The following is a 25,724-nucleotide window of genomic DNA, read 5'->3' as shown; positions in this document are numbered from 1 at the left end:
TAGTTTTGTTCATCTTTCTTTTACTCTCTGCTGTTGTTGGCAAATAAACCAATGTGTTACCATACAAAAAGTAAAACTGATTATTTTGAAAAGTATTTATTGAACACTTACTATGTTTCTGTTGCAAGCAGTATGCTTAATGTTGGGACAGTAATGAATGAAACAGTTTTTACTCTCATAGAATTTACAGCCTAATAGGAAAGATGTAACAGATAAGTAAATATGTACTTATAAATTGAAAGCATACCATGAAGGAAACAAAAATGGACAATATAATAAGATAACAAGGGGATCTGTATAAGAGGATCCATGTGTTCATGGATAGGAGTAATTAACATCATTAAAATGGTTGTCTTTGGGTAGTCCATATTACCCAAAGCAACCTATAGATTCAACATAATTCCTATCAAGATTCCAATGATGTATTTCACAGGACTAGAACAAATATTTCAAAAATTTATATGGAACCACAAAAGGTCATGCATAGTAACAGTGATTCTGAGAAAGAAGAACAAAGTTGGAGGAATCATGCTACCTAATATGAAACTATAAGGCCCTAGTACAGCATGGTACTGGTATAAAAACATATGTATATCAATGGAACAGAATAGAGAGCCCATAAATAAACCCACTCCTTTATACTCTATTAATATTCAACAGAGGAAACAGCACATACAATGGGCTAAAGATAATCTATTCAATAAATGGTGTTGGGAAAATTGGACAAATACTTGCAGACCAATGAAACCTCACCACCTTACACCCCACACAAGAATAAATTCAAAATGGATCAAAGGCTTAAGTGTTACACCTGAAGCTATAAAAATCATAGAAGAAAACACAGGCAGCAGAATCTTAGACATTGCTCATAGCAATTTTTTATCTGATATATCTCCTCAGGCAAGGGAAACAAACAAACAAAAAAACAAATGGGACTACATCAGACTTGAATTGCTTTTGCACAGCAAAAGAAACCACCAACAAAATAAGTTCACAGAATGGGAGAACATATTTGCCAATATATCTGATAAGGGGTTAATATCCAAAATATATAAAGTACTTAGAAAACAACACCAAAAAACAACCCAATTAAAAAATAAAGGACTTGAATAGATACTTTTCCGAAGAAGATATAATTTTGAATTTGAAAAGATGCTCAACATCACTAATCAGAGAAATGCAAATTAAAATCACAATGAGATACCATCTCACACCTGTCAGAGTGGCTCTCATCAGTACGTCAACAACCACCAAGTGCTGGCGAGGATGTAGAGAAAGGGGAACAGGAACCCTTTTACATTGTTGGTGGGAATGCAGTTTGGTGCAACCACTGTGGAAAGCAGTACAGAGATACCTCAAAAAACTAAAAATGGATCTATCTTTGACCCCATGGTTCCACTTCTAGGATTATAGCCAAAGGAACGCAATACACTAATTCGAAAGAACATAAGCACCCCTATGTTCATTACAGCATTATTTACAATCAACAAGATACGGAAACATCTTGAGTGTCCATCAGTAGACTGGATAAAACAACTATGGGACATTTACACAATGGAATACTGCTTGGCGTTAAGAAAGAAGGAAGTTTACCCTTTGCAATAGTATAGATGGACCTGGAGAACATTATGCTAAGTGAAATAAGCCAGTCAAAGAAATAGAAGTACCATAAGATTTCACTCATATTTGGAATCTAATGAACAGACTGAATGAACAAGGAAAATAGAGACAGACTCATAGATGGAGAGAGAGCAGGATAATAGCTAGTGGTTGGGGGGTGAGGAAGTGGAGGGATTGAGCAAAAGGGAAAAATGAACTCATGGACACGGACACTAGTATGGTGATCGCTAAGGGGAGAGGGATATAAGGGGACTAAATGTTAACAGTAAAAGCATACAATAAAGATTAAATAATAAAAAAAGAAGAAACAGTACGCACAATGGTCCTACAGCAATAAAGAGTTTGGTGTGACTGGAACAACAGAGGAAGGGCTTGGGAAGGATTGAAAGGCAAACAAGGCTTTAGAGGCTGCGGTGAGGGATTACATTTAGAATAGCAATATATTGTGAAGGGGTGTAAGCAGGAGAAAGTGTGATCATACTCATTTTAACAGTATCACTGGCTCCCCTAAAAAGGCAAGAATGGACACAGGGAGACAAAATGGGTGTCAGTTCTAGTCTGAGCAAGAGATGGTGGTGCCTTGATCCAAGGTAGTGTTGAAAGAATTGGAGAGCAGTGAGTGGATTAGTTAATGTATTTTGAAGGTCAGCCCTCAAAGGATCAACCAAGTAGAATGAAAGATGTGGGTGATGAGTAGAAGGAGGAGTCAAGAATCATCGATAGATTCTGATTTCAGCAATTAAATGCATATTTGTGAATATCTGTTAATAGGTGACTCAGTTTGTTGAACTCGTACTTACTCTTGCAGGGTTTGAATGTAAAACAATATACTTCCATTGTGATAGTAAACCCCAGATATTTAAAGGAGGGCATCTTAATATGGGGGAAAATGTAAATAAAATGTTTATGAGAGCAGATTATCATGATGTATCTTAAGTATTTAATACAGTGACTGGCATAGGCAATAGGCAGTCAGTAGGAATTTGTTGAATGAATTATTTTCAAAAAATATTTTTTATTGATTATGCTATTACAGTTGTCCTTTTTCCCCCTTTATTTCCCTCTGCCCTGCACACCCCCTCCCATCCACATCCTCCTCCTTTATTTCATGTCCATGGGTCATACATATAAGTTCTTTGGCTTCTACATTTCCTATATTATTTTTAACCTCCCCATGCCTATATTTTTAATTTGAAATTTTTAAATTGTTTTTCAAGTACAGTTTTCTGCCTTTCATCTCAACCTCTCCTCCTCCCCCCTGCCTTTAAAATTTTTTTTTATTATGCTATTACAGTTGTTCCATTTTCCCCTCTTTATTCTCCTCCACCCTGAACCCCCACCCAGCTGCATCCCCCCACTTAGTTCATGCCCATGGGTTGTACATGTAACTTCTTTGGCCTCTCCAATTCCTGTGCTACTCTTAACCTCCCCCTGTCTGTCTTGCACCTACCTATTATGCTTCTTATTCCCATCCTTTTTCCCTCATTCTCCCCTTACTCCCGCTGATAACCCCCCATGTGATCTCCATATCTGTGATTCTATTCTTGTTCTCATTTGCTTAGTTTTGTTTTTTAGGTTCGGTTGTTGATAGTTGACTTTGTTGTCATTTTACTGTTCATAGTTTTGATCATCTTTTTCTTAGATAAGTCCCTTTCGCATTTCATATAATAAGGGCTTGGTGATGATCAACTCCTTTAACTTGACCTTATCTGGGAAGCACTTTATCTGCCCTATCCATAGCTTTGCTGGATAATCTTGGATGTAGGTCCTTCTCCTTCATGACTTTGAATACTTCTTTCCAGTCCATTTTTTACTGTAAGATTTCTTTTGAGAAATCAGCTGATAGTCTTATGGGAACTCCTTCGTAGGTAACTGTCTCCTTTTCTCTTGCTTTTAAGATTCTCTACTTACCTTTTAATCTGGGCAATATAATTATAATGTGCCTTGGTGTGTGTTTCCTTGGGTCCAAGTTCTTTGGGACTCTCTGAGCTTCTTGAACTTCTGGAAGTCTGTTTCCTTTGCCAGATTGGGAAAGTTATCCTTCGTTATTTGTTCAAATAAGTTTTCAATTCCTTGCTCTTCCTCGTCCTCTTCTGATACTACTGTGATTCAGATGATGGGACATTTAATGTTGTCCTGGAGGTTCCTAAGCCTCCTTATTTTTTTGAATTCTTGTTTCTTCATTCTGTTCTAGTTGAATGCTTATTTCTTCAGTCTGCTCCAAACCGTTGAGTTGAGTCTCGGTTTCCTTCTCATCACTGTTGTTTCTCTATACATTTTCCTTGATTTCACTTTGTACAGCCTTCACTACTTCTTCTGTTTTGCAACCATGGTCAACCAGTTCTGTGAGCATCCTGATTACCAGTGTTTTGAACTCTGCATCTGATAAGTTAGCTATCTCTTCATCACTTAGTTCTTTTTCTAGAGTTTGATCTGGCCTTTCATTTGGACTATACTTCTGTGTCTCGATGCTCCTGTTATGTAGTAGGGGGTGGAGCCTTAGATATTCGCCAGGGCCTGAATTCTTCTCTTTGAAAGAAAAATGAAGTTTCCCAGAGACAAACTGAAATAGGATAACTCCTGTGCCATGTAAACTGCTTCTTTTTTAAAAAATGTATTTATCTTTAGAGGGGAAGGAAAGGAGAGAGGGAGAGAAATATCAATGTATGCTTGCCTCTTGTGCATCCCCTGCCGGGAACTGGCCTGCAACCCAGGCATGTGCCCGGACTGGGAATCGAACCACCATCCTTGGTTCGCAGGCCCATGCTCAATCCACTGAGCTACACCAGCCAGGGCTTAAATTGCTTCTTTTTAAAGTTGACCTCATGTAATATGTTAGGCTAATAGATTGTAAAACTCACACCTCAGATTATGAGAGAAAATGTTTTGTTATGTGACATTATTTGGAGGCTGTTTTATGGAAATGTAATAGGACCACTAGGATCTTGTAATCAATATCCTTAATAGCTTACAGTGGAAAACCATTGAACTAGATAGGACCAGACCTAGAAAACCTAATTTTCAATTTTGACTCTGCTATTTATATAATATTATTTTGGACTAGTTACTAGTTTCCTGAACTTTAATTTCCTCACATGTGAAATAGGAATAGCCTATTTTTCTCAGTACTTTTTGCAGTGATTTCATGTAATGATTAAATACATAAAAACATACACATCTACATGTATATAGCATTTAGCAAAGCACCGAGCACTTAGTAAGAGTTACATTTTCCTAAAAGACCTTAACACAATATCAAATATATACATGTGTGGTGATTTGTAAAAAATGACCACCATAAGCACCTCCTTGATGCTGTTCCTCCATCCTTTAAGACTTAGTTTGCCTTATAATGTGTTTTAGGCAATAAACTTGTTGGAAGTAAGGTTTTGTGAGTTTTCATACTGGGTCTTAACTGACCTTACATGTTTCCACATGTAATCTAGTCTAGGCTAGCCAGGTAGATGGTGGAAGATCATTTAGAAAAGAGAGAAGCCACCCTCGCTGAGCCATCCTAGACCAGCCAGTCCAGTCTTCCTGGTAGCTGTCCGTAGGTGCATGGGTGAGGCTGGCCACAATCAGTAGAACTGCCCAGCTGAGCCTAGCCTAGTTGGTGACTAAGAATTGGTTATTTTAAGGTACTAATTTTTGAGGCCATTTGTTACATAAGAAAAGCCAACTGGTGAGATCAAGTTCCTTAATAAATCTTACAAAATTATAAAAAAAAATTATTGTAATGCTTTTTACTTGCTAGAGACTAAACTTACATATATTTCTCATTTCTAACCCTTAAAGTAACTGTTAATGATCCCACATAGCATTATTGGACTTAGGTCTTCCTGATGCAAAGTCTGTGCTCTGTGCCATGTTACTTCTCAAATGAGATTATTTAGAAATTTTTTATAAATGTTTAAAAGCCATTCAGATTGTAAAGATAAGAAGTGCCCATATTTCCTTAGGCCGTGGTGGTTCACTCCAGAGTAGGGAAAGAGGCCGAGCAGATATATACCGTGCGCCCCCTCCCCGCCAGGTCCTAGTGCTTACTGGATAAGGATTTATATCAGGTTGTTCATGATGCAGCAGCAGTTTTAGTGACCAGGATTTCAGTGTTTATATTGCATTCACTTTACCTAATAAAGGATTTCAGTTTGTCACTGTCCTCCATGGGGTTGTCCATTGGGGCAGAATTTTGTGCCGCGACACTTTGTAGGTGATAGGCATTTTGTTGTTGTTGTTTTATGTCTTATGTGGCTGCTTTTAGATCAAATACCAAATCAGCAATTAAAATCAGATTGGCAGGTTTGATTTAATTGAAGGTAAAAAATAATACATCTTATTAGTTTTACTTTTTGCAAAAATAATTTCATTTCCTTAGAAGGGGAGTTTTGTACTCTATCTTCTCTCTCAAAGGATAATAAACCACACCAAATCTTAGTGGTACAAAACTACCATGTTACTTGTTTAAGATTCTGTAGGCCAGCATTTTGGGCTGCGATCAACTGAGCCCTTCATCTGCCTATCTTCTCAAGGCCACCCATATGGCTACAGCTGTCTGGGCTGGAGCTGAATAATCTAAGAGGAACTCATTTATGTGTCGGGCAGTTTGTTCTGGATATTGACTGGACACTATCTCCAGGCTGCCATCTGAGCTAGTCTGTGGAAGGGTCCTAAGGGAGCTGAGGAACTGAGGTGTTTTTTGAAGCCTAGACTTAGAAGTCATACAGTGTCACTTATACCAGATAATATTGCCAAAACAAACCACAAGATTAACCCATGTTCAAGGAGTGTGGAGATAAGGTATTAAAGAGTTGCAAAGAATTTGTGGCCATTTTTCATCTATAGGTCCTGAGGAACTTAAGGTTGCATAAAGTGGACAATACCTTTGGGTAACAGTGCACAATTATTTGAAAATGATTACACTAGCCCTGGCTGGTGTGGCTCAGTGGATTGAGTGCGGGCCTGTGAACCAAAGGGTCACTGGTTCAATTCCCAGTCAGGGTTACGTGCCTGGGTTGCAGGCCAGGTCCCTGGTGGGGGATGTGTGATATGCAACCACACATTGATGCTTCTCTCCCATTCTTTCTCCCTCCCCCCTCTCCAAAAATAAATAAAACATATTTTTTAAAAGGCATCTACGAAATAAAGCAAGAGTAACAATAAAAACCCTGTAGCAGACATGTTGTGAAATGTTGAAGACTTTCCATTTGGTTCAGGAAAAATACAAGAGTGTTTATTATCATTACCTCTATTTTACCTCTATTTCACATTGTTAAAGGTTCAGTTTGTGATAAGGAAAAAAAAGATTGGAAAGGAGGAAATTATTATTCAAATATGATAGGTTATGTACATTTTAAAAATCCAAAATAATTATAGATAAGTTAGTAGAGATTAGGAAAATATTTGGATATAAGGTCAATGTTCAAAAGTCAATTTTTTGCATATATGATAAAGAGAATATAAAGCACAATATATGTATTTCCACCATTGTTGAAAAAATAATCACATGTATGCTAATAAATCTAACAAAAGATGTAGAAGACTTCTTAAAACTATAAAACATTATTCAGAGAGAGGTATTTATTTTTAAAAACCTGAAATAATTGGGGAGATACAATATGTTCATAAATAGGAAGACAGTGTTGTATAGATTCAGTATTCCCTAATATGATCCAGAGACTTAATACAATTCCAATAAAATTTCCAGTAATTTGGTGTGTGTGTATGTGTGTGTGTATAACTTGATAATCTGATTCTAAAATTCAGAGAAAAAAAATTTTACATGAAAATAGAAAGGGCCAAGAAGAAGTGGTATTTTTGAAGAAGAAGGTAGGAAGGCTTGCCCCAATGGATACCAAGACTTTATTACAAAGCTTCATTAAGATAGTGTGTCATTAGTTCAAGGTAGACAGACCAGTGGAATACTACAGAGCCCCCAGAATGGATGTAAAAGAATGTAAAAATTTATGACAAAAGTGCCACTGTAAACAATAGGGAAGGAATAGTCTTTTTAATAATGGTGCTGAGGTAATACCAAGGAACTTGACTGCTGCCTCACACCATTCATAAAAATTAATTCCACATCAGTTATAGGTTAAAAGTACAAGGCAAACAATAAAGTTAAGAGATAATATAGAAGGCCTTATATATGATTTTATTGTAGGCAATGATTTTAAAACCTATGCTTTCACATTTTAAAAAGGGATTGTTAAATTCCACCGTGCTAAATGTAAAAACCTGTTCACTAAAAGACATCAAGAGAGTGAAATAGCTAGTGACATGAGAAGATATTTGCATCAAAAACAACTTTCAAATGGCTTGTCCAGTGTTTCTACAAGTCAGCTCTAACACAGAGAATGATGAATAGAAAGTAGGCAAGAGCAAAATCCAATAAGATCAATAAACATGAAAAGGCACTTAAATTTATTTGTAATTGGGAAAGTACAAATTAAAGCTACAGTAATTTATCACAACATACAAGAATAGCTAGAGTTTTAAAATGGACGGCATCAGACAGGTGCTGTAGGGTGTGAAGCAGCAGCAGCGTATCACACAGCATAGCACAGTGTCCACTGATACAGTCGCTTTTGTAAGTTTGACACAACAGCCTCAAACCGGAAACAACTCACTTACATCAACAGTAGAACGAGTAAGTAAATTGTGGTGTAATTGTACAGTGGACCGTAATACAACACTAAATGCACATCCTGTGTCTACAAAAACAACATGAGTGAATGGTGCGAATACAATGTTGGTTTGAGGAAAGATCACGACATAAAATAATATGTATCATTTGACTCTACATTAACTTCAAAAAGCAATTGAAACAAAACTATATTGTTTAGAGTTACCTGCTTAAGTGGTAAAAGAATAAAGAAAAACAAGAAAATGCTTATAAAAGTCAGGATAATAGTTATTTGGGGGGGTGGGAAGCAAGGGTGATTGGGGAGGGGACCAAAATGGGAGGGTTGTGGGGTCCAGGCACTGTCTCCTCACATGGGGCCACATGTGCTTCCTTAAATCATTGAGCTTTACAATTTTATACTGCTTTGTGTTTCATATTGTACAATTTTAAAAAGGTTTAAAATGTAGAGAGAATGATGAACAAACAGGTCAGAGGAGCCAAATTTCATGCAAAAATTTGTTTTTAAAGAATGTTGATAAGTAAGTTTTAGATTATCAAAAACTTTTGGTAATCCTTAAAGTTCTGTAATTTTAGGTTAAATTTAAAGTTTAAATTTTAGAGTTTAAATTTAAATTTAAAGTTCTGTAATTTTAGATTAAATTTAAAGTTTAAATTTTAGATAAAAATTTGTTTTTATTTTTATTTTTTAAAGATTTTATTTATTTATCTTTTAGAGGGGAAGGAGAGAGGGAGAGAAACATCAATGTATGGTTGCCTTTCGTGCATCCCCTGCTGGGAGTTGGCCTGCAGGGAACTGGCCTGCAACCCAGGCATGTGCCCTGACTGGGAATTGAACCGAGATCCTCTGGTTCACAGGCCTGCGCTCAATCCACTGAGCTACACCAGCCAGGGCTTAAAATTTGTTTTTAAAGAATGTTGATAAGTAAGTTTTAGATTATCTAAAACTTTTGGTAATCCTTAAAGTTCTGTAAATAATTAATTATTTTCTTCAGTAACCATTGTTACCAGCAGGTAAACATAAGCAGTCCTCACTCTGTGTGATAGATAGAGTGGGACCAAAAAAGACCATACAAACTAAAACGGTGCAAAAACTATCTTTGTAATCAATGGGGAAAATTACAGTTGTTCCATGATATTTTTCAAAAGTCAAAACATTAAGAACTCTAAGTTGATTATAAATGTATAGAGAAATTAAAAAATAGTAAAATATATTAATTTAGTATGATGTAATATAAAACATTAGAAACAGAATTGAAGCATTTTGTTTCTTTGTAAAAAAACCGATCAAGCATAGTCTGGACAGTGCTTTTTTTGCCTTTGTAACAGAACAACTAGCAGAGTGTGCATCTGTTCTGTGCCTTGGCACATTGTCTTACTCCTTTCTACTAAGTTTAGATTAGCTTTCAACATTTTATTCTTTGCACTTTCAATGTGGTGAGATATCTCTGAGTTCCCTTTAGTGTGAAGATTTTTGCTGGCGTTACTTCCTTTGGGACATCTTTTTGTCACAACCATCTTCCTTGATTATGGCAATAAGTTCAACTTCACTGATTTCTTTGACTGCCTGTCTAGAGTCCCAAACAGTGGCAGTGGCAACATACCTATAATCAGCTATTTATTTTATTACTCCAATTACATTCGGTTTGAATTTCATTATTTTTTAGCATTATCATTTTTTGATTCTTTGCTGCACTTTTACCTTTGTTGGCCATTTCCCTCCTTCAGTTACTCATTTTGTAAAATTTCACATGGGTGTATCTTTGAGAGGCAAGAAGGTTACTCAGCTACATGCTTTGCTGTCTATAGGCAAATTGAGGAGCAAATGAGGAGTAACCAGTCACCAACCTACTTTGAAAGGAGTGTACTTGGTCACTGATGATTGTGTGCATCTCCTTAACATAGCGATGTGTGGACTGAAGTCCTAATAAAAAAAGTTTGTATTTATGCAGTTACAGATAATGTACTGTGGTGGGTGAGACTGGAACCATGTTGTTGAGGGACTGGTGTGACAGTTGACATTTGTGCATATGGAAAGCCTAGGAAGTGAGGACTGACTGTAATTCAAAGAAGGTTGAACACTTTGATCAATTAAATAAGATTTGGTTGGTTTTGATGAGTTTGAGGATGTGAGGCTGCTTGGACTATTTGGTTTCTGAGCTATCGAACACCTGATAGAGTTTATGTGCATCAACATAAGAAACGTCCAAACCTGTAGAGAATTTTTATGGATTTATTTGAGACAATTGGCCAGGAAGCAAAATCTCAGTGGGTTGAGAAAATGCTCCAGAGAATGGCAGTTTTGCTGCCTATTTTGTACGTTAGGATCAAAGAAGGAGGCATAGAGCAGGTGGGGGGATGGTTACATGAAAGCCACTAGTAGTAGATTAAGGAGGCAGGACAAGGCAAAAGCAAAGCGGGGAAGTCTCTGAGATTGGATAAAGGGTAAAATGGAGAGACACATATTTCATTTACATTGATAGGTATAGACTAGTAAACAGTTAATATTTATAGCACATAGGGGTGGTATGTGGGCAACAAGGTAATAATGAGGACTTTGCTCCAGTGGGAGATAATGCCCGAGGGGTCTGGCTAGAGGGGATTTACTCTGATATTTCAAAGGCATGATATTGTAGATACAAAAAGACAATAGATAGTCTCGGTTAAGGTAAAGATTGACTTTTGTCAAGGAAGATACTGGCCTACTGCAAGACTATCCCCCCATGACTCACTTTTAGTTAGGAAGTTTTAATTTCAGACCATCCTGTGTGGTTACTTGAGGTCTCTGAGTTTGTAAGACCTGCCACGTAGGCCTCCCCTGAGCTTGTCAGGTGTAGAATGTAACCCCTTTTTCTTCCATACATGAAAATGTAAATTTGATACTATTTTTTCAGCTGCTCTAATCCTTTTAGGCACTTTTTTAGAGAGGTCCTTTCAGACCAGTTCATTACTACCAAACTCCTAGTTGTAGTAAGTAAAATCAGTGGTTTTAGGAGACTAATAGTGATAGTGATTATGAAATCACTGTGAAGCAACTGGTACTGAAAGTAAGGAATTTTTAAAAATGTTTTATATAATGTTGGCATTCTATTAATTGAAGATAAAAGAAGGTGAACAAATCAATTTTAATCCATTTCATTTAGTTAGATGATCTCATTTTCATTGTCTTATATTAACAGATATTAAACATGAAAGATAAGGTCTCACTCTGTGTTAGTTGAAATTAAATAATATTAATTTATTGTTTGATTTTTCCACAGGTGAACTGGCACAGAGGTTGAGCTCAAGATGCCATTAGTGAAAAGAAACATCGACCCCAGGCACCTGTGCCACACGGCGCTGCCCAGAGGCATTAAGAATGAACTGGAATGTGTGACCAATATTTCCTTGGCAAATATAATTAGACAACTAAGTAGCCTAAGTGAGTATTCTTATACCAACTAAAAACATTACTTCTAAATCACATGTTATGCTTTAGAGTATTAATTAAGATGTTCTTGTGATTACATGGGGAGACAGGGGAAGATATTTGGTGAGAATACAAAATTATCCTGAAAAATAGTCATTTTAAGTGAAATTAATGTTTTAGAATAATTTCTTCCCCTGTGTTTCCTCTGGGAAAGGGAAATAAGGACAGAATCTTTAGGAACATAATCACCTGATGGATAAGAATTACTGAGATTGTTTTAAAAATGTGCTTCAATCTATGAAAGACAGAGCCAGAGTTCTGTTTCTGCTTGCTTGTTATTGCTGTTACTTTTTCAGAGGCTTTAACTATTTATGTTTTGGGACACTAGTGTCTCTTTCTTTACATATATTTTATTAGCCTATTAGCCTATTTATATTATCAAATAGCTACAAGTAAAAGGTGTGGGGTAGTTAAGACTCAACAGATTGGGTTATTCAAATGAGTTGTCTCCAAGACATGAGAATACCAGGCAGGAGTCTTACGTGCAGCATGATGTGAAAGTAGCAAGTGAGCCTGGCCTCTGGCAGACAGAAGGCACCCGGGCTGGCTGGGTAATTGTTAGGAAATTTAAAAAAAATAAACCCAGTCTATCTTTTGAATCAAAGAGTTAGCTTTTTACTAAGACATTTATATTTCATTTTAAAGATAAAACAAGGTGTTTCTTGGCTTAGAAATATTACCTAAATGGTCTTAGACTTGTCTTCTCATACCCTCCCACATAGAGTCCTTACAGGCAAGATTGGCTCTTCTCTTCTATACCTTTTAACTTTTTTTCCTTTCTTTTTATAATTAGCACAAGATAAAGAGAGGTTGTTAATCTAATTTGGTTCAAGTGAGATCATTTGGACATAGACAAATGTAGTTAGAGCAACATAAAAAGTTACATTTGAATGCTATTGGTGAGAGCATTAAATTTCTGTATTGCCAATGAAATCAGTTGTAAGAATAAATTTAAAAGCCCTTTATTTGAATTTAAGTATATTCCTTGTCCCTTTTGGTGGTTATTTTTCTGGTTAGTTATTGGCAGTGAATCGCTAGCATTATTGTTTACTTCTTTGGGAAAGTTAATATAGAATAAAGTCAAAAGAAGAGTTCCAGATATTGTCTTACCGCATGATTAACTATATTGTTTAAAAGTATTTGCTAACAGATTTGTTCGTGGTCTGGCATTAATTGAATCTAACATAACTTCATATATAGAACTTATATGTGACACATGTACATGAGGACATCTGCCTGTTAATATTAAAATCCATTTTAAGAGCATAGAAATGACATTAATATTTTGGTTAAAATATTTCTTAAAATGAATTTCAAGTTTTGTACTGGCATGTTGTTTTACATTTGTTCCCAATATAGAATTTAGAACTAATACAGTGATTAAGGTTGTTACTTTGCAGTATTAACCTGTTTCTTACTTAACATAAAAGTGAAAACTTAAGAAAATTTCAAATCGTACATAGTTTATATAAGCAACAGCACCTGTTAGCATGCACATGGTCATGTTGTAGCCAAATCCTTAAAATAAAAATACAGTGGAAAAACATAACTGAATTAGATTTTGGGTCCTTTGGATTTGGAATGAGATACTATAGAGGCATTTTATAAGCAGTGTAGAAATTCAAAAACAGAGAAAATCAATAAAATATTTTACAATAGCAAGGCATAACAATAGTTCACTGCCCTGGAATTAAGTTTCCTGGTAGCTTTCCCACTTGATGTAGTGGAGAACCCGGAATTAAATTTGGAAGTCCTCTAGGTGGCCAGAATAAGCAAGCCCACGCACTAAAGACAACGCACGTAAAATACCCAACAGGTCCCTTTCTCAGAGTCTGTTTTACTTTTACGTTGGTAGTTCATACAGTTTTGATGATCTGGTTTTCAAATATTTATACTTCAGAGCAATAATGAGGAGGTAGGGGAGATAATATATTTCAATAGAAGCAAGCATTACTGAAGCCAGCCCAAAGAGGTAATTTCCAGGAAAGGAAGTTGTGTAAGAGAAGCAGCAATATAAAAACTGGGAAAAGGCCATTTAATGTAGAAGCAAATATATATTTCAAGAGACTGTTTACTAGCCTGAGACATTAATTGATTTTTATAATCAATTCATGACTGTAAGTCCTCAAGACATGGTTAAATTATGTTTAATTTTGAATTCTACTTAAGACAGGGAAACTTAGAATAGATTTTATATCAGTGTCCACCCAAAATAGTAAAAATAGTTAATATATTAAATAATCTCTGAATTACTTTCAAAACTTGGCTATTCAAACTGGTTCTGAGTAATTGCAATTTTTCACTGTGGTGCGATCGGTAGCCCCGGAAGTGCTAGGAGACCCAGCAGGGAAGGTAGACTGCAGGGCCAAGCGTGGCCTGGAGAGGAACATCATCCTGGCCTCTTCCTCACCAAAGTGTGCATTCCAGTTTTCTTTTTCACCATAGAACACCTTTCTGTTTTATAATTACTGAAAACCATGAATTTACTTTATGTAAATTTCTTCTGCTATAACAAAATTATTTCCCATTTTATTTTCATCTCAGCTAGTGGAACTCTTAATAACCCGTAGGTTCTTTTACCATTCTTTCCACCCACAGCCTTTTTCTTGTTGAATATTGCCAGTTCATACTGCCAAGATGAGCTGATAGAGCCTACTTCTTGATCTCAAACATAGAAAATTTAGAAAACTGGATGGATTATAGATAGCAAGGCAGGTGTGGAGGCGGGTGGATAGATTGGCTCGATGAAACTGATTGAATACATAGGTAGACAAGGGGCAGATAGTGGTACATGGTTCTTGTCCCAAAGGAACATACCCCAGTTTAGTTGGAGAATGGATGCTGTGAATACTGAAACCATTCTGAACAGTATGCACATATATGTAATTAAAATTATGAGTTTTAGACTACAGGAACTGTGAAAAGAGAGAGAAGCATAAAGTCGAGTCATGATAGGAGGTTTGCTGAATGAAATGCGAATAAGGGGGATTGAAGGTACGAATGATTGGAGAAGTATAGTAGAACCTGATTTTGGAAGACGAACGTTAGACAAGAGGACTTAGATTTTTAATCTCACAGATAATAAGAATTTGTAGGTTCTTGAGTGGAGAAACAGTACAATAAGTGTCAGGTTGGTTGAAATTCAGAAACATACACAATCAGTTGTACACTGCAAACATTCTTTCACTTCTCTGTGGGAAGGAAGGATAAGGAAAGTAAGAAAGGATATGAAAAGGGAACTAACAGGGTGTTTATCTTATACGCTGAGGTACTTGACACCTAACTTTGTGGTGGGGGTAGCATAGACTCTTTAAAAAAAATCTGTTGACCAACTATGGGCCCTCTTTCCAGAAAAATGCAAATGCGTTTAAAAATCTGCATATAATTTCAGGTGGTATACAGACTCAGACTATATGCTAAGGATCCCTATAGTAAACTAAGCTCTTTAGTGATAGAATTATGTCTTCCATCACTGTCCTTCACATTTGTGTCCCTAACATTCAATGAATAAAGGCTAACTTTATACTGGCTTCTTTTGGCTTTCTTCAGATTATAGTAAGAGCTGTATATTTTTGAGCTTCTACTCTGTACTAGGTACTCCATCAGGCCCTTTGTTCGCTGCGTCTCCTATTCTTATAAACTTTTTTTAATCCTCACCCGAAGATGTTTTTATTGATTTTAGAGATGGAGGGAGAGAGGAGGGAAAGAAGCATTAATTATTGTCCCCTGTTCACGCCCAACCAGGGATTGAACCTGCATCCTTCCGGTGTGTGGGACGATGTTCCAGCCAACTGAGCCCTCCCACCAGGGCACTTGTCCCTTCTCCTTAAAGCAGATATATTTATCCTTGTTTTATAAGTGAAGAATTTGATACCAAGGTCTTAAAGCAAATAGAGCAAAGAGTTGGACTTATTTATTAAAATGCTTTTCATGTTTTTTATTTTTTTAAGATTTTATTTATTTATTTTTTAGAGGGAGGACAGGAGGGAGAAAGAGAGGGGAACATTGGTGTGTGGTTGCCTGTCACATGCCCCCTGCTAGCGACCTCCTGCAACCCTGGCATGCGCCCTAGACTGGGAATCGAACCAGCGACCCTTTGATTTGCAGGTTGGCACTCAACCACTGAGCCACACCAGTCAGGGCTATCTTTTTATCTTTTAAACTTTATTTATTTAGAGAGGGAGGATGGAAGAGGAAGGGGGAGACAGAGAGAAACATCAATTTGTTGTTTTACTTATTTATGTATTCGTTGGTTGATTTCTCTACGTTCCCTACCCAGGGATTGAACCTGCAACCTTGAGGTATCAGGACAATGTTTTAACCAACTGAGCTAGGGTGCTTTTCATGTGTTTAAATGTTTGCTGAAAACTTATCAATGGCAGAGATCCTCTTGCAGTCATTTTATGTTTCCCAGTTCTGGTACAGTGTTTGGTACATTAGACATTTTCAGTCATTTTGGTTTAAAGAATTGTGAGTAAATGAATACCGTATTTTTTGGACCGTGAGACTCACTCCCTCCCCTCAGCCCCAAATTTGGGAGGAATAGTGGTTGTTAATGCTGCTGTTGAGTTCTGTTTACTTTTACATTGGTGAAATACTTTGTTATTTATATTATTAAATATTTTACCACATTTTTTGCTTCAATTTTTTTTCTATTTTCCTCCTCTAAAACCTAGGTGTATCTTATGGTTTGAAAAATATGGTATATATAAAACTATCCTTTAAAAATATAGATAGATTAAAGTTCTGATTTCTTAAAGATTATAAAATCTTCTAGGACAGGAATTTAATGTTTTACTTTTTGGTATATTCAGTCGGTCACATACCTGCCTGGCAGAGGGTGAACTTTTGGTAAATGTTTTGTCATTTAACTGATAATATAAAGGTGTGCTTTGAAAAATGCAGCATTATTCAAATATAAACTGGTGAGATTAGTGAATTTATTTAATAAGTATTTAGTACTTTCCTGTCATAGGAATTGTCTCGATAGAGCTTACTGTTGAGCTAGATTTAACCTACAGTATGCTCAGGTCTAAAATGTCTTGATTTAGGAAGACCATTGATTTTTTTCTATTTGAAAGTACAGACAGTAATAGACTCATCTTTATGTTGTAATTATGCATTAGTGTATATGTTCTAAATATACTTGAATAATTTTTCATTGTAGGTCATCTAAAACTTCTTTTAGAATAGATTATTTTTGTCTAATTCTTTTCAGTAATGGAAATTTACCGAACTAGAGAAATACAGTGATTTTAAATTTATGATGATTTTTTAAGAAACTGAAACAAGAGAGAACATAAATTATCTCATAAATTTTCAGAATCTGTATTTTGGACAGGTCACCTAACTAGGCTTATGAAGAATTTTGGATTCTGCCACTTTACCTGAAAGTTAGTTCTTGTGTAGCATCTATTTGTGAATGCTGAATTGGGGTTAAAAGACATTATTTGTATCTACTTTCTCTTTTTTCTATTTATATATGTACTTTATATCATAATCTTCTCTGACCCTCAACAGACAGGTAGATACGGATAAAACAGGTAGAGCATTCCCATTTCAGATGTAAATTATACGAAACCAGGTTTCCCAGGCATTGAGTTGTTTTCCTATTCTGCCACAGTTGGGTTACTTTAGGGTTTAAAGTTTAAACTAGTTTCAGAAAACGCCAAATTTATTAGGACAGTACCTTTAAATATTGAATTGCATGATATTTATCTCTTACCACATTAAATTTTATGGTATATGTTTCATTTTTGCTTAGGTAAATATGCTGAAGATATTTTTGGAGAATTATTCAATGAAGCACATAGTTTTTCCTTCAGAGTTAACTCACTGCAAGAACGTGTGGACCGTTTGTCTGTCAGTGTTACGCAGCTTGACCCTAAAGAAGAAGAATGTAAGTTTATTCATATTATGTTTCTTTCACATATATTTCAGGTTCGATGACTTGAGTGAAATATTTAAGAACAGTATTAAACACAAATTTATTACAAGTTTTTTCTACCCATGATTTTTGGTCTACTTGCTGTAATAAGTCAGTGAATTACCTACAAGTGCCATGTGTACGGCTTTTCCTCTCTCCCTTTTTTCTTTTTGATCTCTTCTTTTTGTATACTAAATAACTCTTAAGTTTTTGACATAAAAAATGTTAGCCAAATTTTTTCCTCCATTATCTTTATCTTTTCTTCCTTAAAATTTATCTGTGTACTTTTGTCTTAGAAATAAAAATTATTAGAAAATTACTTGAAATTCTTAGTAAATTGAAATTGATTCTGTAAGAATGTAATTTGTTTTAATACACTTTTTTATGTGCATATGTAAAATTGCTAAAACCTGATCTGGTTATTTGAATGTTACTTCCTACTTTAAATGAATATTTTTAAAAAACCCAAATTGCCAATATGTAGGAAAAAATGTTTTATAATGAGTGTTAAATCAGGGATATCAGGTAAAAAAAACAACATAAATAAACAAAAAACTCCCACATTAGTGGCTAAAATAGTGCTAGAAACTTCAGTGGTAAAACAGTTCATGACTTGGTAGACCGTTGAACACTGATGTTTCTCCAACCCCTTTCTGTTTGTTTGTTGTTTTTTTAAACAAAATGAAGTGGAGCTATGAAGGACAGTAATTTTCATTTACCCTAGAGTTACTTAATGTGAATTTCTTGTAACCTTTTCTTTAAAAAAAATTTTTTGTTGAATAATATTTTTAGTATAAATGCAAATTATATGAGCTCTAAATTTGAATAATAAGTATACTGAAGAATATCACTGAAGAAACTCAAAAAGTAGAATATGTAATGATAGATGTTTTAGTGCTTAAACCAGCATGTTTTGACGTAACCTAATTTAATGCCTAGATAAGGCAAGGCAAATATGTTAATGCTAAGTTTCTACTGCTTACAAGGGTATTAACTCATAGGTCTGGTTTTGACAAAAACCAAAACAGCACCTTTCTTTAAACAGTTTTATTAAGATGTATTTTATACACACTACAGTGAGCCCATTTAAGGTTAAATTGTACAATTCAGTGGATTTTAGCATATGCAAGAGTTATGCAACTATCACCACAGTCAATTTTAGAACATTCCAAAAAGGAATTCTAGACCCCTTAGTAGTCACTCTCCATTTCCCCTCCCCCCTGGCCTCTAGTGGTCACTGAGCTGCTTTCCATCTCTATGAATTTGCCTGTTGTGGACATTTCATATGAGTGGAATCTCACAGTATGAGGTCTTTTGTTGACTGGCTTCTTTCACTTAGCATAATGGTTTCAATATTGGCCCATGTTGTAGAATGTATTTGCATCTCCCTGATGACTAATGATGTGGAGCATCTTTTCATAGCTTATAAGCCATTTAGAGATAAGTCACTCAGCAGGAAGTGGTAGAGCTTGGATTTAAAACCAGGGTTTAAATGAATTATCAGTAATTTGTGTATCATTTCCAGAGAAATGGCTACTCAGAACCTTTGACCATTTTTAAATTGGATTATTTTTCTTTTAATTGTTGAGTTATAAGAATTCTATGTATATTCTGGATGCAAGTTCCTTGTCAGATAATATGATATGCAAATACTTCTATTCCACGGGCTGTTTTCTTGGTGCCCTTTAAAATGTGTGCATGTGCGTTGGTCACACTTCTTGAAATTCTTGATACAAAGAATTGTATCAATAATTGCTACTAGTGAAAAAATATTTTATGGCCATACTTTAAATATTATCATTCACGTCCAAAATTTCTTAAGTAAGTTAAACATTTACTATGCCATATAATAATGTAGAGATACATAGACAGTCCTTATAATAATGGAATTAAAAATTAACAATTAGTTTCAAAATACTGTTGATACAAATATCTTTGCACACCCCTATTAAAATTGAAAATGAAAATACAGATACCAATAAATAACTAAATGTTTTTAAAAAAATATCCTAGTGTTGCCCTGGCTGTTGTAGGTCAGTGGATTGAGCGCAGGCCTGTGAAGCAAAGGGTCGCCGGTTTGATTCCCAGTCAGGGCACATGCCTGGGTTGTAGGCCAGGTCCCCAGTGGGGGACACATGAGAGGCAACCACACATTGATGTTTCTCTCTCTCTCTCTTTCTCCTTCCTGTCCCCTCTCTAAAAAAATAAATAAATATATTTTTAAAAAATCCTAGTGTGTTAACAACTATCAGAATTGTTTATAGTTCCTTTACAATTATGTGGAGCAGTGGGTAAGAATTCAGAAGGTAAAAGCTGAATTCCTTAGTTTAGAATTGTTTTGGGGATGTTAGATAGAAGGAATTTTCGACATTATTTAACCTACATTTTTTAATGCAGTGAGAATTCAAACAAAATAACTATGAATATAATACTAAATTATAGAGTACAATATCAATATTTTTGTTTTTAATTACCATTTAATAACAGTGAGAACTACCAATATAATTCAGAAAGTATGTAAAAATGAATTTTAAACAAAGACTTGTACAATTATATTTAATTAAGTTATATTTATAAATGTATTGTGCTATCTTACTGTATTATATATAATACTGTTTAAGTAATATTAAACATCATTGTTGGCAGCTGGAAGGGGCTTTGTCACAGTGGTCTGCTAACAAGTAAGACAAATGTTAGGGAACTTGAAGATAGAAAAGTGCCTATTACTTTCCTTGCTCTTTACATCTTTTCTAACAAAGTTTTGGGAGAATGAACACTAGGTTCCATCTGGTTACTTACGGTTACTAAGTGGGTTGAGAGGGTGGTCAGAATTGACCCATTTTGACTGTAGAAAGCAGAGGCCACTTCGGACAGGAACCAGAGGACCAGTAGGCAGTTTGTGGCAAAAGGATCAACCTCAGAGGCAGATAGATTCGGGTGTTCTGTTCTGACTTTACTGCTTGTCAGCCATCTAGCCTTGGACCAGTTATTGAATACTTTATAGCCTTTGTTTTCTTATGTTTAAAAATGTAATATTAATTCCATTGCCATTGAATTGTAAAGATTAAATACAGTTAAAATTAATAAAAGCACCTAGTACATACAGTGTAGAGTCATTAAATATTTTTCATACTACTTTTTAGTGGGAAAAACAGTGTCTCTTTGAACTTTAGTTTGGTGTCTCTGAGTGCATTACAAGTGGTGCAGTGGTAGGGCTGCCGAGGACGCAGCTGCGGGGTGGCCGGCGCAGAGGCAGTCTCACTGCTCCCCCAGTCCACGGGTCCGGGTGTTCGTGTGGAGTGACTTGACTTGTGAGCGTGCTAGAGATACTACTTTAGGGAGAAAAATAATTCAAGAATCATTAACGGTTGTTTAGTACTACCTTGCAGTGGTATAAAGCATTTCTCTGTATACTTAAAGCCACATTAAATATGTAAAAAAATCACCTAGTTTTTTAATATCCAGAAGTCACTCCAAGAGTTGAAAATGTAGTATTCCTGGCTGGTGTGGCTCAGTGGGTTGAGTGCCAAAGGTTGCCAGTTCGATTCCCAGTGAGGGCACATGGCTGGGTTGCAGGCCAGGTCTCTGGTAGGGGCCATGCAAGAGGTGATCACACATCAGTGTTTCTTTCCCTCTTTCTCCCTCCCTCTCTGTCTAAAAATAAATAAATAAATAAAATTAAAAAAAATATATAACTGTAGTATCTGGGTGTATTACTTAATATGCTGCATAGTCCAAAAGAAAATGAGTAAATGAAGTTATTTTAAATCATCATATGTGATGGCAGCTGTGCTAGTTCCTGGACATACTAGTGTACAAAGCAGTCTCAGTCATCCAGAGCTTATAGCTAAGTAGAGATCCTTGTAGCACAAGAGAAAAGATAAGTGAAATAGACAATAATATGCAGATGGCTCAGTACTTGAAAACATTTTCTTTACTGTCAAGTTTATTTTAACTTTATAGTATATGTAATATTATATATGGTCAATGTAGACAGTGTATTTAGGCCAGAATGCTACTGATAACTAAGTAATTTGTTCAGTGTTACTGGCATAAGCTAAATAAAAGTAATAAAAGGTGATGGGGGGAAAGGTTATAGAAAAAAGGAAGAAGAGAATGTATGTTAGTGGGGCTGGGGATGGCAAGTAGAGAAAAGAAAAAGGTATATTTTTTGGAAAATATGGATAATCTTCAGGTGTCATTAGAGCCTTCTTATCCTTAGAAATCAAAGGTTGCATTAAATCCCGTCTGACTGGGGAAGCCGGGCACAAAATGACATGGGAGATAATGATAAGGACACTCAAAACACAGTTTGTGACTCAAACCACTGCTGTTGCAGCCTCCTGAGCCATGCTGACTTTTAAACAAATACAGTATGTGAATTCGTTCTTATGTTAAATTATCTTCATAAAATAAACAAAATACATTGTTGATTTTTTTTTAGTGTCTTTGCAAGATATAACAATGAGAAAAGCTTTCCGAAGTTCTACAATTCAAGATCAGCAGCTTTTTGACCGCAAGACTTTGCCTATTCCGTTACAGGAGACATATGATGTTTGTGAGCAGCCTCCGCCCCTCAACATACTCACTCCTTACAGGTCAGTAGACTCATAAATGAGAAGGGTGGTTATTTATCTCAGGCTTCAGGTTCACATAGGTAGGAGTCTGCCTTTAAATGCTAAATCCCCGGACATTCTTTTTTTACTGGGCTCCTGACCAACATAGAGAACACCCTCTCTACCACCTTCAGAAAACATCTGATTTATTCACGGAGTTCCCACAGGTCTGGCATGCAAGAGACAAGACTAATTTAAGGGAGTTGTTTTCATAACTATTAGTAAGAAAACCAATGGCAAAATCGTACTGTGCTGGGCCAAGGAGTTGTTACTGTCTTTTAAATTTCATTTCCAATCAGATGGAAAAGAAAAAATAAAGAGCTCAAAATTTGAACACACTAACAAATACTATTTTTGCTTGTTTTATCTACTCTTAATCTGTATGCATTAAATTTACAATACATAATGGGTATATAGTATTTGTTTTTAAAATGTAATCTACCATTTAAAATAAAATCTGGAATTATTCAGCCTTATTCTGGAGCTCTTTCATATGATTTGTTAAATAGGTAATTTAAGATGTGTTACACATATCTTCTTAAATAAAATGGTATTCAGATAGTTATTTGAAACTATTTTTCAGTATGCAAGTCATTTGGATATAAATAACTGTGGTACTACAAGAATGACTATTAGGTGATATTTTGAGGGTTTGGTAAGTAAATTAGAGTATTGGCAGAAACCCTGTATAATTTCTCTATTCTAAATGATATTATGTCCTTTCAGACTTTTATCTTGGCAGAACTATTTATAATTACTGGAATTTCTCAAAGGACTTTCAGAAAACTCGTTATTCAGCAGAAGTTAGGGATGAAAATTGTCTAGCTGTACTTTAAATTATTAACACCAACTCTGAAAAAACATCTAATTTTCTGTTTTCTCAGTTTCCTGTCTGACTTGTGAGAACTATTCTAATGGTATAATATTCTTATTTATTTTGCCACTATTTTAAAACATGCTATAGTTTGTTAATGTAAGAGGGAAAAGATTTCACTGAACTATTTCTATTCTGATTGCCTAAGTCTAACTAATATATATTTTAATTGATATATTTCAGAGATGATGGTAAAGAAGGTTTGAAGTTTTATACCAATCCTTCATATTTCTTTGATCTATGGAAAGAAAAAATGTTGCAAGACACAGAGGATAAGAGGAAAGAAAAGAGGAAGCAGAAGGTATTACAAGAGATTCAAAAAATTGAAGTTAGTTTTCATGTATTTGTGTTTTATTACACATAGGCAACTTTGTTAGTCCTGTACTTTGATGGTTTTACTTTATTGAGTCCATGTAGTCAAATACTGAGGTCTTTATAATCACACAGGAAGATCACAGTATAATCTGAGCAGATTAGATTATTAGATTATTAACTATATATAATAATGATATTATTATGTATACATCTAACTATATATAATAATGGTATTATATATAGTTAGATGTATACATAATATGATTATTATAATATGGTGTGATAAGTGCCACAACAGAGGTATGCATACAAAAAAAGCACTTGATTTAAACAGTGGACAGGGTTGGCAAACACTGTCAACAAAGCTGACAATGTATCTTGAACAAAAAATAGGAATTAAGTGGCCCAGGGAAGAGGACATTCTGGTAAGAAGGAGCAAAGGGATCTTGTCTGGAGATTGGTAGAGATGCAGCTAATATTTTCTAACCACAGAACCTATCCCGATGATTTGGAATGGTTATTATACTCTCACTAAATTCCTGTTATCTGTTTGCTGTGTTGTTGTTTTCCACCTTCTGATAAAGTTCACTTGGATTTACTTTACTCCATGTTGATGATAATTAGAAATACAGAAGGAGGAAGCAGGGTTGGCTTTAAGCAGAACTATGAAGGAAACAGAGTCTGTCTTCATCACCCCTCTGTTTCTCTTAGAGCTCTCTCTGCTTCCCTCTTCTCCCGTTTCCCTGTAACACATTGCCGTTGCCATCGGTACTGGACAGTAGCCCTGGGTTCTAGCTAGAGTTTGCAGAGTGGTGATGGACAGCACACATTACACCTGTGAGCAGTGTTGTGCTTGATAACCCCAGTGGTTTTAAATTTGTTGAACTGAAATGCCTTAAATAGGCATGGCTGTCTAGTTTACTGCCTTCCCTGAGTTGCACCCTGCTCTCTCCGTGTATATTATCTGCTTGGCCCCTTTGGGCATTTGACTTTGTTGTACTTACTCTGTACTTTTCTGTGCTTGTTCCCACAATTTAAATCACTTCTTGTTCTATTTTTAAATACACTGTTTTCTGTTGAGTGACACAGTTTTAATGGGCTAAATGGATAATAGGATTTTTTTCTAATGTATTGGCTAGCCAATTGGTAACTTCCCTAACTTACTAAATTAGTAAATTTTCATGTTTTGGTTAGAGATAGTGCCATTAATGATAGGAATTTCACAAAAGTAATAGATATGGTAGCAAAGAGGTGAATCGTTTTTCATCTGAAAGGGCTTTCTGACTTCAGATTTTATTACATAGGCATACTGTTTTTATCTGGTACGTCAATTCCAATTAGAGATTAAAAAAACATGAGGAGAAGCTGGATTATGAGCAAACTAGCTAAGATTTAAATCAGTGTACAGATGAACTGTCTCTATGTTACTTTTCCTATATTATTATGACATTGTTTTTTTCAATATTAATGTTAGAATTTTATTGTGATTGTTATAATCTTTTTAAAAACTTGGCACTTCAGCATTTGGCTTTGTCTCAATACATCTGTTATAGCAGAAAAATCTAGATCGTCCTCATGAACCAGAAAAAGTGCCAAGAGCACCTCATGACAGGCGGAGAGAATGGCAGAAGCTGGCGCAAGGGCCGGAGCTGGCTGAAGATGATGCTAACCTCTTACATAAGCATATTGAAGTTGCCAATGGCCCAGCCTCCCATTTCGAAACAAGGTTTCTTTTCTTTTGTTTGTTTTTTAACAAAATTAATGATAAAATTTCTAATATCTATCCCTATAAGTGTTAGGACATGAACTGCTGACCTGGCAGACCCTGGTACAAATATAGAGGTGGTTTTGAAACCCTGACCATTGTGAGCTTGCTGAGGTCTGATCTCGGGCAGATCGTTTTCGTGCCGGGGCTTTAGTTTCATCATCTTTAGAGAGAGGGGGTCGGACTAGGTGATCTTCAGGGTTGTTTTAGCTTTTGTACGAAGTCTCAGCTTCCTCTCAGTGTTTCAGGCAGACTCGGCTAGAGTTTCACAATATAGGAATGGGGTCTGGACTATTTTTTCAACTATTATTGACTCACTACATAAAAAATAGTTGAGAAAGGGTTATATTTTGTTCCTTTTTCTTTCTGACTTCCTTTCTATGCTATATGTCTCACTCGAATATATCAGGACTTTAAAATGAAATTGCTCATCTCCCTTTGCAAAAATAGAGAATAGATCCTTTCCTTTTTCAGTGGTCAGGGGCCCTATATAAGTGAC

General features: G+C 35.6%; 1 protein-coding gene across 3 annotated transcripts in view; it reads left to right on the top strand.

The window, feature by feature from the left end:
- WASF1 (WASP family member 1) overlaps positions 1-25,724 on the top strand; it is a 41,591-nt gene that overhangs the window by 11,004 nt on the left and 4,863 nt on the right. The window contains exons 2-6 of one of the 3 annotated variants that reach the window (XM_037065039.1): positions 11,521-11,681; positions 17,494-17,628; positions 22,100-22,253; positions 23,329-23,446; positions 25,017-25,186. In XM_037065039.1, coding sequence (XP_036920934.1) covers positions 11,549-11,681; positions 17,494-17,628; positions 22,100-22,253; positions 23,329-23,446; positions 25,017-25,186 — 710 coding nt within the window. In that variant the 5' untranslated portion in view covers positions 11,521-11,548. Of the gene's footprint in view, positions 1-11,520; positions 11,682-17,493; positions 17,629-22,099; positions 22,254-23,328; positions 23,474-25,013; positions 25,187-25,724 lie in introns of all 3 variants that reach the window. The other 2 variants (XM_037065038.1, XM_037065037.1) reach the window with 2 other exon arrangements.

Source organism: Sturnira hondurensis, unplaced genomic scaffold (genome assembly GCF_014824575.4).
Source record: "Sturnira hondurensis isolate 20B ecotype Veracruz unplaced genomic scaffold, ASM1482457v3 Scaffold0015596, whole genome shotgun sequence".
NCBI classification, from domain to species: Eukaryota; Metazoa; Chordata; class Mammalia; order Chiroptera; family Phyllostomidae; genus Sturnira; species Sturnira hondurensis.
The sequence above is the reverse complement of the archived record's forward strand: the minus strand, read 5'-3'. Positions and strand labels throughout refer to the sequence as shown.